Source organism: Chenopodium quinoa, unplaced genomic scaffold, assembly GCF_001683475.1.
Source record: "Chenopodium quinoa cultivar QQ74 unplaced genomic scaffold, ASM168347v1, whole genome shotgun sequence".
Lineage (NCBI taxonomy): Eukaryota > Viridiplantae > Streptophyta > Magnoliopsida > Caryophyllales > Amaranthaceae > Chenopodium > Chenopodium quinoa.
This window is the reverse complement of record NW_018742914.1, coordinates 7,090,658-7,102,510: the sequence shown is the minus strand read 5'-3', so window position 1 is coordinate 7,102,510 and position 11,853 is coordinate 7,090,658. Positions and strand designations below refer to the sequence as shown.

Genomic DNA, 11,853 nt, shown 5'->3' with positions numbered 1-11,853 from the left:
TTTTTTAATTCCCACCGTATTGTCCATATCAGTTATGGAAAACAAACCGTTTTTTTTTCTCGGTCCAGCAACAAACCGCTACTTCAAGTAGCGGTGTTAAGAGAATAAACCGCTACTTGAAAGTGGTGGTTTTCCTCAAAACACCGCTACTTGAAGTAGCGTTATGATTTTGTTGAATTATTTTACAAGGGGAAAGTGATTTTGTTAAAAAAAAAAATACTTAGTATATACAAACCGCCACTTCAAGTAGAGGTTTCTAATAAGTAAACCGCTATTTGAAGTAGCGGTTTGCTAATGAACCCGTTTTAAAAAAAAATTCCCATTAAACTGGTGACATGGACGATACAATGGGAATTAAAAAAATTCCCACTGAACTGGTGACATGGACGGTACGGTGGGAATTAAAAAAATTCCCACTTGTTAACTTTGTTCTTGCTCTAATTACTTTGCTAATTAATTTGCTACACTATAACCTAAGCAAGTTAATCTAACAAACATGAAAATAATCTCCATACTCTAAGTTATTTTACATTTAGGTGTATAATTTAACCACGACATGAGCTTTAAATTGAATAAGTGCGTTATGACTTATGAGTAGTGTGACATTTTCATTTAGAAAGTTTTGCAAATAATAATATGGGAATAAAAAACGAAGGAAGTCTTCATTATTCAAAATAATTATGTTTTGTATGCACCCTTTATAAATTTTACTCCGTCCTAACCTATAATTGCAATATTACCGCATTTACTCTTGTACCGGTTAAACATTTTAAACTGTTGCAATTAATCCAAAACCGAGTGATTAATCTGAATACACGTACTACTAGATTTTGTTGATATAGAACATACAACCATAAAATTTGTAGAAGTTTAGCTAAAAACCCAGAAACTAATTTCAGAGTGGGACTCTAAAAATGATGAACTGCGGGGTTTCATCTTCACTTTCCTCGCAATCTTCTTGTTCATCATTCTATTCCCTTGTTAAAAATCGTAAATTTTGCTCAAATTCCCAATTTTCTTCTATTTTGATTCATAATTACCGACACATTCATCTTCCTAATTGTCCACACCTTTCTCTCTCCTCTCGTTCTCAATCTCCTAAACCCATTTTCTGCAGCAATTCCCCTGGTTCTGGTTAGTTTCTCAAATCTTTTCGCACTCAATTTTGTGTCTATGATTTTTCAATGAGATGGGTTGTGCTTTAATTGTTAATTTTTTACTAAAAACGAATTGGGTTTTAGTTTTTCTTTATAATGAATTGTGCTTTGATTTTTAATTTTTATGCTGAAATTGTTGGGGTTGAGTTATTCATCAACTTGATTGGTACTTTGATTTTGTTTTTCTGTAATTTCTGCTGAAATTGATGAATTGGGGTTGAATTATTTATTGAAATTAATTGTGCTTTGATTTCGTTTTGGACAATGATCAGCTAATTTCTTTAATTTCTGCTGAAATTGATGATTTGGGGTTGAATTAATCATTGAAATGAATTGTGCTTTGATTATCATTTTTCATGCTGGAATTGATGGAGTGGGGTTGAGGTATTCATTGAAAATTGCACTTTAATTTTTTAATTTCTCCCTGTTGAAATCAACTAATTGGATTAGAGTATTCATGGCTAGTTTCGGTGGATTTATTTGCAACTTTATTGTTGTTTAAACTAAGTATGAATTGCTGAAATCTACGAGTAATAAGACTCCTAGCCTTTGCCTTTTTGAGTAATGTAGTAGTGCAAGTTGTTTGCATCGTTAATGTACCCAACTACGCTCTAGGACCGGGTGTTGGCATTCCATGTATGAAAGAACTATGAAATTTATTGAAAGGTTCAATGCTTCAATCATCCGTCGGGATCTGATTTAATTAGCAAGTTGTTACGCAAGACATTTTTGGGAGAATATATCAAGTTCCGAAGCTCGGGGTTTATGAGTACATAGAAAGATGGTTTTTTTTACTGACTTTGTATTTGTATGTTGCTGGGTGGTTGCTTGTATGGATAGTTTTTAGGCGACCCCAATCCTACGTAGCTTATGTACTACTTCGTATTGTATGATTTGTGAAGTTTGTTTGACTAGTTCTCATTTATGAACTCTAATGGTATGTACGAAGCTAGGTTCCCATAATTGTACAGCCATGGTAATGCAACAATAAATATATACGAAGTATGTACTAGTTTAAGTCATTGGAGAAGAGGGGGTGAGAGAAATAGTTACGTTTAAACCTTTACTAAATTTCAAGGATGGATGAAGACCTATATCAATAAGTGGATTTACTGGATTGCTTCCTTTGTGCTTGTGGAAACTTGTTCTGTGGAGGTGTGAAAAAGCTGTAGGCTGAAGATAATAAGATAATTCGTTGTTCATAGATATAGTTTATGGAGTATATTGTTGTTGCTTGATTGCAAAGCACAATTTACTACAGTTGATGGAGTTAAGGGTCTTAAACAGCAATGATACAGGACCAATTTGCAAAAATTTGATTTGCAATTGAAACGTTTATTTATTTTTTCTCAAATTGTATCATCCTAGGCTATGAATCCATGATATACTTCGTACTATGCTAGGGGAAGCTGCTTAAACTTACACATGTGCTGTTAGCTATCCAGTTTACCTGTTTTACAGTTGTAAATTACTAAACATGTTATTGTATTCAAGTCCCATACTTTGTAGCTTTGGGAGCATGGGTTTAATTCGCTTGGATATTGGGTTACTTCTAGGTTTTCTTTGACTGATTCCAATTAAAATGCAAGTGAACTGTATTGACATCTCAAGGCCACAGAATCAGTCTAAAGTTTTATAGTTCAATACATGTATTGAGTTTACCTGTTTAAATCAGATATGAAAGATGTTAAATGTAATTTAGACGTGGCATCATGTTTTGCCTGCCTTATTGATCTATGTGATCCATGAAGTAATAAATTGTGCAGGTGAAAGTGATAGCAAAACTGTCCTTGATGCATTTTTCCTGGGAAAAGCTCTTGGTGAAGCACTAACTGAAAGAATTGAATCTACTGTTGGTGAGATTCTGAGCACCGTCGGCAGGTTGCAAGCTGAGCAACAAAAACAAGTTCAGGAATTTCAGGTGAGGACTGCATAAAAGCTAATGGACTGAACAGCCAGTTTCTTCCATGTCTGTGTATGTTAGTTATGCTTGCATCTGTTTGGGAGGGTAGAGGAGGCAAAGAATCATTTTAACCAAATCTTTTTCTGTACTTGACTAGTCGGCACACATAAAAGAGCTCAAACCTGTGACACTTTTAGTTTCAATTGTAGGAGGATGTGTTTGAAAGAGCCAAAAGAGCTAAGGAAAAAGCAGCTCGTGAAGCCCTGGAAGAGCAAGGACGACTTCTCCCAAACTCTAATAAAAAAAATTCAGCAGAAAGTAATATTGCTAGTTCGAGTGTTACAGCTTCACGCGTTGATCCCATGAATCCAGCCATGCCAATACGTGTGGTTAATCCATATGGCTCTACATCAAATGGAGATGAAAAAAATAGCACTGATTCAGATTCTGTATCTAGTATAACAATAGATGATTGATGCTTGCCTAGAGAAATATGTTAGAAAGATGCACTAGTTTTCTTGGAATGTTCAACAGAAAAGTGTAAAGATGTTTGAATTCACCTTATTAAATGGTATCATAAGAACTTGTGATAATACAAAGTACGAAGTATATGTTAATGTTACTATTACTTCGTACTTCATATATGGTTTTGCAGAATTATTCACTAAGGCTACGAGCTGCTAGTTTGTTCATCAGTCCATTTGAGAGTTGAGCTAGGGTTCCACTTCTATAGATTATGCTAAAGTTGCAAACTTACCAATTCCAATGGAAATAGAAAAGAGAGAAACAACAAACTAGAGATTCTTAAAGTCCCATGTCAACAAACAATAAGAGATCCAGCCGCTTTATACAGGGATACAGACTCTTCATTATTGCTAGTTTGATACCGTGAATTGCAAATTCTTGATTTAGATGGATTTTCATTAAACTAATATAGGGCGTGAAATAGATCATTCTTTATACGACGAGTAGTGCATAAAAATAAGTTTTTCATTACAATGAATTTTTATTTTTTTTTTTGAATAGTCATTACAATGATTATGATACACCCAACATTCTTTTTTTTCGAATTAATTCTTTTTTTTTTTTTTTTTTTTTTTGGTCTGTCATGGTAAACATATTTGCAATTTTGGGGGTGCTGGGAAGAAATCGTTTAGGAAACCAAAATATAGACATAAAACATTAGCATTCTCTTCGGCAAAAAAAAAAAAAAAAAAAAAAAAAAAAAAAAAAAAAAAAAAATCTTAAAATAACTGTGTAAAAATTGTTTCAAAATATATATATATATATATATATATATATATATATATATATATATATATATATATATATATATATATATATAACTTTGTAAAAAGACCTAATTATTTTGTCCAATAGACTTGGAAAACAAGAACCTTCTCTAAGAACATGTTAACTAATGCTAGAACTTATGTAAACGTATGCCTGTAAAAACTAAAGGAAGAATATGATGAAGGAATGTGTTCTACAGTTTTAAAGGTAAGCTATATCATCATGTAGAATGCGAGCTTCCAAAATCTAGGTCATTCAAATTTGGCGAGGCAACTTGAACAGGCTGCATGATAAAACCAGCCTTCTGACAGGCCTCCTGTAGAAGCTCAACTTGCTGTGGTCCACCGTGGCAAAATGTAACCACAGCCCCTCCACTTCCGGTAAATTTTGACGCAGCACCTACCTCCCGTGCTACCTCCACCATCTTTATATTTATATCCCCAAGAGCATCATCTCCGAACATACTTCTGCAAAATTAGCATTCATGCAATTGATGTTACATACAATAGCATAACATTTCCATGGTATTTTAACATGACTCCTTGGGACAGTAATAAAAACTATATTACTCAGACTCTTCATTTCACCACAACTACCCATATTGGATCCTTAATATTCTGACATGAGTATAGATACTAAGATACTTCAACTTGTGCCAAAATCAAGCAATATTATCACAAAATAGGAGAAAGGGACACTTGGACACATATCCATGTCCAAGTAGGAGAGTAACAACTCTTCTCTTAGTGTAGCTCCGAAGTTAAAAACAACATTAAAATACTGTAGAAAAATAAGATTTTCATCTAGTTTATCGTTCCACAATATTCCCTATGATGAATTGGGAATGCTAAACATAGTGCAAAAGCAGCTGTTATGCAATCGTTTCTTCCCTTTAGAGATCATCAAATCAAGATATAAGAATTCGATAACTTAAATATATGCAAGGTGATGACGTCTGTCACTAAACCTTTTCACAATAATATCTAACAGATATCTATGTGTATCAGATTATTTGCATACTCAGTGAAATACAATCCATTTTTTTTTCAAGAATAGCAACAGCACTTGGTAGACTTTGATATTGCTTTTGATCTAATTATGTACAAACAACTTAATGGACAAGTATCTTTTCAATGATTATGCAATGCATGTGGTGGCAAATATAACAAATTTTATGCATGCACTTTACCTGCGGAGGTCAAAATTATGATTCATTAGAGTTGCCAGTTTTTCATAGTCTTTCTCCAATAATGCTTGTCTTCCCTCCACAGCCAAATTTGCAACTTCGTTCATTGTTGATCTTATAAATTCATCACCTTCTAGCCATCTTTTTCTAACAGTACTATGCACCTATTCAATACATAAAAGTATAAAACCAAAGAAATTTCAGTACCATTTTATACAGAAGGCTGAAATTTACGTCTAGGCAATCTTAGAAAAATGGTTGGGAGGTTTCTTCAGAGGATGTAGGTTTACAACCTATGTCATGCATTGCACAGATGTATTAGCAAGATCCCCAAGCTATACAATGAACTAGATCACAAGTAAAACACGACTGCTAGAATATCAAATCATTTCAACAGCCTGCTTAGTAGGTGGTGGTTATAAATGGTAATAATGATAATGAATTACAGGTATTTGTGAAGGAAATGTCCCATGCACATGTCCATGATGATGCACACCCCATGTCTCTTTTTCATCAGGAATTCCATTGCCACTTAAAACGGGGTATTGGGTGGTAATGGAAATCTATAAAACAAAAATAAGAATATAACATTTTGTCAAACGGTTTTCTCAATGACAATACAGTAAAAGTTAGAGGATAACATAAGGAGGATAATATATTCTTGAGTACCAAATGGAAAATCTAAGAGTACAAGGATACCATTTTGAGTTTTTCTTACTTAAAAATAACCAACCATCCCAAATTATCCTAAAGATTACGAAGAAGAAGAAGAAGAAAGATATTTACTCCTCCATAAATTACTTGCTACATGTACCACTTTTGGATTCTTGCTACAACCTTTTCAGGCAGTCTTTTTTCTCTCTAATTTTTCTATAAAAGCCCCACACGACTACACCTACTCACCTACTTGTTTCTCTATACTTTTTCATGATTCTTTGAAACCGTGTAAAAAGCATTTGTAGCAAGTAATTAGAGACAGGGGGATTATGAATAGCCAAAAAGGTTCTATTTATCAAAAGGTGATGCATAGATACTCATTACTTGTTCAGAGGTCCTGGTGTCATTATCACAGTTTGCATCAGCAGCATTAGGAAAGAGGATGCACAAGGATGTTATACAAGACAAGAACTGGTAATGATAATGAACATTAGACATAGATGATTATATTCTGCTGACCTTTCCTGAGTCACTTGGATTTTCAGCATAGATGAGGTAGAGAGGAGGAAGCAAACTGATATCCATTGGTGTATAAATACCATGCCCCAATTTATCCATGTGATTTTTGCTGAAGTCCTAGGAAAAAGGAGTCCACCTCAGGAAAAGAAAGATATAAATAAGTAATTGTGAAAGTTTTGCCAAATGCGTCAATCTTTACCATAAAAACAAGTCCCCCATAAACTTGTGCCACTCGATCTTGGAGACCAGCCACAATGCCAAGCTCCTTTTCAGAATCCAAGATAAGATTAGGTCTCTCCTCCACCTTAACCAGGTGCCTGACTTGGTAAAAGTCAAGCATACAATTCAGGGCAGCACATGCAATGGCACTAGAACCTGAAAGTCCTGTCTAAAAGTCAAAATAAATTAATAAGGGCTTGTTTGGCATCATTTTTGGTTTTCAATTTCCTGTTTTTTTGAAAACTAAAACCCAAAAACAGAAAACAAGAAAAAGGTGTTTCCACTTTTTTGTTGTTAGTTTTCAAAATTATCATGATTTTAATAAGTCTAAATAATTTTTTATTCATTATTTGACATATATAATATACTTTTAAAAAACAAAAAACCAAAAAACAGAAAACCATAGCGATGCCAAACGAACCCTAAATAAATAAAATTTAGTTACATACTGCTGTAGATTGAACTAAACTTCATGCACCAACCAAGAAACACATAACATACATAATTTACATATCCAACAGATTTAAAAGAGAGATAATTCACCTGCCGGGGAATATTTGTATCATACGATAGGGTAAAGTTCCTCTCATGAAGATCAATGTTATGTTTCTTGCAGTATCTGTAAAATACTTTGCAGATGGCCATAAGCAAACGCACACCTCCATAGAAACCCTCATTCTCTAAGCGATCCACCTGAAGATAGATTTATAAATATTTTCTAAGCTAAGACAAAGCATAACTATAAGATGATAATCATAGCATAAATTCAGAAAAAGATAGATTTCCCCCCTCTTTTTGTAATTACACAATACACTAACTTCGAGCAAGCAGTTCATCAGTCATTGTATGAAACTAATTTTATAATAGTTGTAAACATGGTAATTGACTAAAGAAGGGGCATTTGGAAACTATTAAAAGATATTTAGTGGTTCTATTGAACTATTTGCAGCTTGGAAAGCCCTTTAAAATAAGAGACTTACAACTCCAATATGAGCCTCAAAGATGCAACAAAATCAATCCATAATTCCAACTCACGACTATCTCAAATAAAAACTAGGAGGAAGAAACAAATAAAAGGTATATATATGTTCAATGCTTAGATGCTAAATTCATTAAAACCATTTCCTGCCATTTGATGAAAGAGGAACAAAATCCCTCTACCTATAACTTGTAAAGTACCACAATAGCCAATTGAAAAGAAATAATATAAAACACAATCGTCAACGGATCAAGAATTGGACCAGTAGAACTTCTGCCTTCCAGTTGCCAAGGTCATTCCTACATAAATTAGCCATCAGCACTCTAAAAGTTACAGGGAGGATCTGGAACGACTCCAATTTATCTGTTGCTCTAGGTTGGAAACTATCCCCTAATGCTCAAATACATGACTAATTGACTATGGTACTAATGAATGCTACAGGTAGGAGTAACTTTATAAAAATTAGGAATATAAATGGATTAAGAGAATAAAAGATATCCAGCCTCAAAGTAAGACTATAAAACCTAAAAATATCAATTTTTAAAAATAATAAGGGAAGTCTCTAGAGGTAACATTATTCAAGCAATACAATACATTGGATTAACAGAATGGAAGCATTCTATAAACTAAGTTTGCACCGAATTTGATTTACTAGGTTATTTGGCACTACAAATGATCTTAGGTATTGCTCACTAATAGTCTAGCAGCAATTCAGCTCCGAATACACTTTCAAAGAACTAGACTAGCTTATGACAGAACCGTTGACTTTGAACTTCCAGCAATCCAGCTCTTGTTCACAATCAAGTTACTTCTAGTGTAGAAAAGCACAATTGACATCAAAGGCATGGGTGGTGTGTAACGATTAAGTTAACCACCAAGATTACTGATATTGAACAGATCATTACTGATATGAAAATAGAATTTAGTCCGGACATCTCCTCGAACCAGAGCTAAACCCCCTCAAAGCATCTAATATACCACCAGTCACCACTACCAATACTATATTATCCATAGATTAGAACAACTTCGTATATTTATTCAAAAACTACACAATGTACCTTCATCACTAGCTTCTAGTAACCCAATTCCAGCACTTGAGGGTACATCCTACTTATCCCTAACATTTTTCATAATCAAGTAAACACAGCTTCTAAACAACAGGATTTCAGCACAATGCACTAACAATCCATTAACTCGCAATTTCAATACAAATCATTAAGGTGATCCTATTAACAAATAGAACTCGAGTCTAGTCGGGTCGGGTCAGTGTATTCGGGTTGAAATTGGGGTTCAAATCAATTCAATTTCGAGTTGGGTCAATTTCAACATCTCTAATAACCTACTCAGATTGTGAATAAGCATATATCAATGCATCAATTACTAATAATAAATCCCAGAAAAATTATCAAACAACAAATTCAAACCATACAAATTGAGATAAATAAATTGTACCCAGAAAGAGAGAAAGAGACCATATGATGAAGAGATTGAAACTGAACAAGATCATGATAATGGTGGGGTTTAACAAGAAGATGATCAGAAGGCTCCAAATCAACAGAAGCCCAGAAATTGGTGATACTAATGGAGATGGTATTGCCGTAATACACATCACTTGGGTTTCCCAGAAGCCCAATTCTGGCGTAAGCTTTGTGGGAGATGATTTGATCGTTCATCTTCTTCGACTTCTTGTTATGCTTGTATCAATGGCGGATCCTTTTGATGGGTTTGAAATGTTGAGTCGTTGACAAAGATCCTGAATTAAAGCAAAGGAGTTGTTTTGATATGTTTCGGTGGATTTCGATAGTGAGAATGACGCCGGAGCTAAACTTGGATAAACTCGACTTTGGGCCCCTTTCACTCCACGTCTCCCTTATTATCGGGATTTTAAATTATTTTTGCTGAACTTATATTATTTAAATTATTTTTTAAAGAACTTAAATTAGGTCTCATTCACTTCACTTTATTTTTGATGAATTGAAATTGTTTACTAAACTTAAATTATTTTTGTTCAACTTAAATTATTTTTAATTCTCCATTATAATTCTTCTTTAAAATACCTTATTTTTATGCTGACTTGAATTTATTTTTACTGAACTGAAATTATTTTTACTGAATTAAAATTAATTTTACTAAATATTACGGAGTATTTTTTTTAAAGTGAAGTAAATAGGGCTTTATTTTTTTTGAACTGAAATTATTGCTACTTAATATTATTTTTGTAAAGTGAAGTGAACAAGACCTTAGTCCTTTTTTTTGTGACAAGTATTACACTTGTTTTGATCCATTGCGAAACTAATACGAAATACTATGCATTTAATATTATTTATATGGAGTATAGATTACTCCGTATTTCATAATTTTCACACTTACCCTTTTCCCATTATACTCATAGTCATTAGGTTGAGGTAACATAGTAGTAAAATCGCCCCCACCTCATATTCTTGAGGTTTAGGATCAACATCATGAGACTCATTTGAAGGATTTCTTTTAAGATATCTATACTTACTCTAACAAAACACAAACCATCATGACAATACATGTATTAATATCTGTTTAAATCAATTTTTTCCAACTTAATATCTTTTACAAGTTTTCTAATTTTTCTTACCTTTTCAAAAAAAAAAAAAAAAGCTTCTACAAGTATATTCAATTTCCAAATCTACTTCTCCTTTATAAACTAAATACAACATTTGGGCATGAAAACAGATTCAAGAAGAGCAAATGAAAATGGAGAGAGTAAAATTGAATTGCTCCCTTTGATTCATTCCCAAGCAAACAAATTAGATATTCTAAATGTCCCAGATCGAAAAACAATAAGAAGTTTAACTACTTAATATAATCAATCATATGGACATCACATCATTGCCGAGTTCATTAACAAGAGCTTGTAACCCAAGTAGGGGCATTAATGTGACGGGACACGATCTTAGCCATCTGGGTCGGGCTTTGGGTCGGGCATTATGCTGGCTGGCCCTATCCAAGTTGGGAGTTGGCTCATGTGGTTGGGCGAAGGCCTGATCTTCATTGAGCCCTAAAGTGGGGGGAACGGCGTCAGGCTGGTTTCACAGAGCATCGATAACCTTCGCTCTTGTCAGTGGAAGGATTACGAGCTTGCGCCTGGGGTCCACTAGCACCCTAGTTGGTTTAGACCTTAATTGGACCATTATTTTTTGTACAAGCATATTAATGTTTAAATTGATTTGAGGACCCCTTGAGAAGGTGCATTGATATTTGAGGAATTGAGGTTACATGTTCTCCTTTGTTCTTGTCATTTTTGAGGAACCCTTGAGGTGGTCCGTTAATATACTTTTTGATATTTTTTATGCAAGTATGACATAACACATTAACACATAACTTGGTGGCACTATATATAATTTTTGTATTTGAGGTTACATGTTCGAATTTTGTATGGATAATTTGTTTTTATAATAATTTGATGATGACATGCATTGAAGTTGTTGTTTTATTTACCTCTCGATAACAATATACTAACAATACTCAATCAAACTCACCTTCTACATACTCTTTGTATGTATTGTAAATCCACCTCATAGTCTGACACTGGTGAATCATTTTCTTCATTGAGCCCTAAAGTGGGGGGAACGGCGTCAGGCTGGTTTCACAGAGCATCGATAACCTCTCGCTCTTGTCAGTGGAAGGATTACGAGCTTGCGCCTGGGGTCCACTAGCACCCTAGTTGGTTTAGACCTTAATTGGACCATTATTTTTTGTACAAGCATATTAATGTTTAAATTGATTTGAGGACCCCTTGAGAAGGTGCATTGATATTTGAGGAATTGAGGTTACATGTTCTCCTTTGTTCTTGTCATTTTTGAGGAACCCTTGAGGTGGTCCGTTAATATACTTTTTGATATTTTTTATGCAAGTATGACATAACACATAAACACATAACTTGGTGGCACTATATATATTTTTTGTA

At 33.9% G+C, this 11,853-nt stretch overlaps 2 protein-coding genes across 2 annotated transcripts; one reads left to right on the top strand and one right to left on the bottom strand.

Moving 5' to 3' along the window:
• Nucleotides 1-804: 804 nt before the first annotated feature.
• Nucleotides 805-3,653, top strand: LOC110728082 (uncharacterized protein At4g13200, chloroplastic-like). The gene is made up of 3 exons (XM_021907710.1): nucleotides 805-1,134; nucleotides 2,924-3,078; nucleotides 3,270-3,653. The coding sequence occupies exons 1-3, from the start codon at nucleotides 915-917 to the stop codon at nucleotides 3,534-3,536; spliced, it is 642 nt and encodes a 213-aa protein (XP_021763402.1). The 5' UTR covers nucleotides 805-914; the 3' UTR covers nucleotides 3,537-3,653.
• Nucleotides 3,654-4,412: 759 nt separating this feature from the next.
• On the bottom strand, nucleotides 4,413-9,773 carry LOC110728081 (glucuronokinase 1-like). Its single transcript, XM_021907709.1, has 6 exons — nucleotides 9,386-9,773; nucleotides 7,478-7,627; nucleotides 6,915-7,103; nucleotides 6,716-6,832; nucleotides 5,543-5,703; nucleotides 4,413-4,820 (listed from the first exon to the last, which is right to left on the bottom strand). The coding sequence occupies exons 1-6, from the start codon at nucleotides 9,584-9,586 to the stop codon at nucleotides 4,574-4,576; spliced, it is 1,065 nt and encodes a 354-aa protein (XP_021763401.1). The 5' UTR covers nucleotides 9,587-9,773; the 3' UTR covers nucleotides 4,413-4,573.
• Between the last annotated feature and the right edge of the window lie 2,080 nt (nucleotides 9,774-11,853).

What these genes read in the sequence shown, in the direction of transcription:
- LOC110728082 (XM_021907710.1), top strand. Translation starts at nt 915, where the DNA reads ATGATGAACTGCGGGGTTTCATCTTCACTTTCCTCGCAATCTTCTTGT. An exon ending in CAGCAATTCCCCTGGTTCTG is followed by an intron (nt 1,135 to 2,923) that starts GTTAGTTTCTCA and finishes TAAATTGTGCAG; the next exon opens with GTGAAAGTGATAGCAAAACT. An exon ending in AACAAGTTCAGGAATTTCAG is followed by an intron (nt 3,079 to 3,269) that starts GTGAGGACTGCA and finishes TTTCAATTGTAG; the next exon opens with GAGGATGTGTTTGAAAGAGC.
- LOC110728081 (XM_021907709.1), bottom strand. Translation starts at nt 9,586, where the DNA reads ATGAACGATCAAATCATCTCCCACAAAGCTTACGCCAGAATTGGGCTT. An exon ending in TTCAATCTCTTCATCATATG is followed by an intron (nt 7,628 to 9,385) that starts GTCTCTTTCTCT and finishes ATCTATCTTCAG; the next exon opens with GTGGATCGCTTAGAGAATGA. An exon ending in ATACAAATATTCCCCGGCAG is followed by an intron (nt 7,104 to 7,477) that starts GTGAATTATCTC and finishes TTTGACTTTTAG; the next exon opens with ACAGGACTTTCAGGTTCTAG.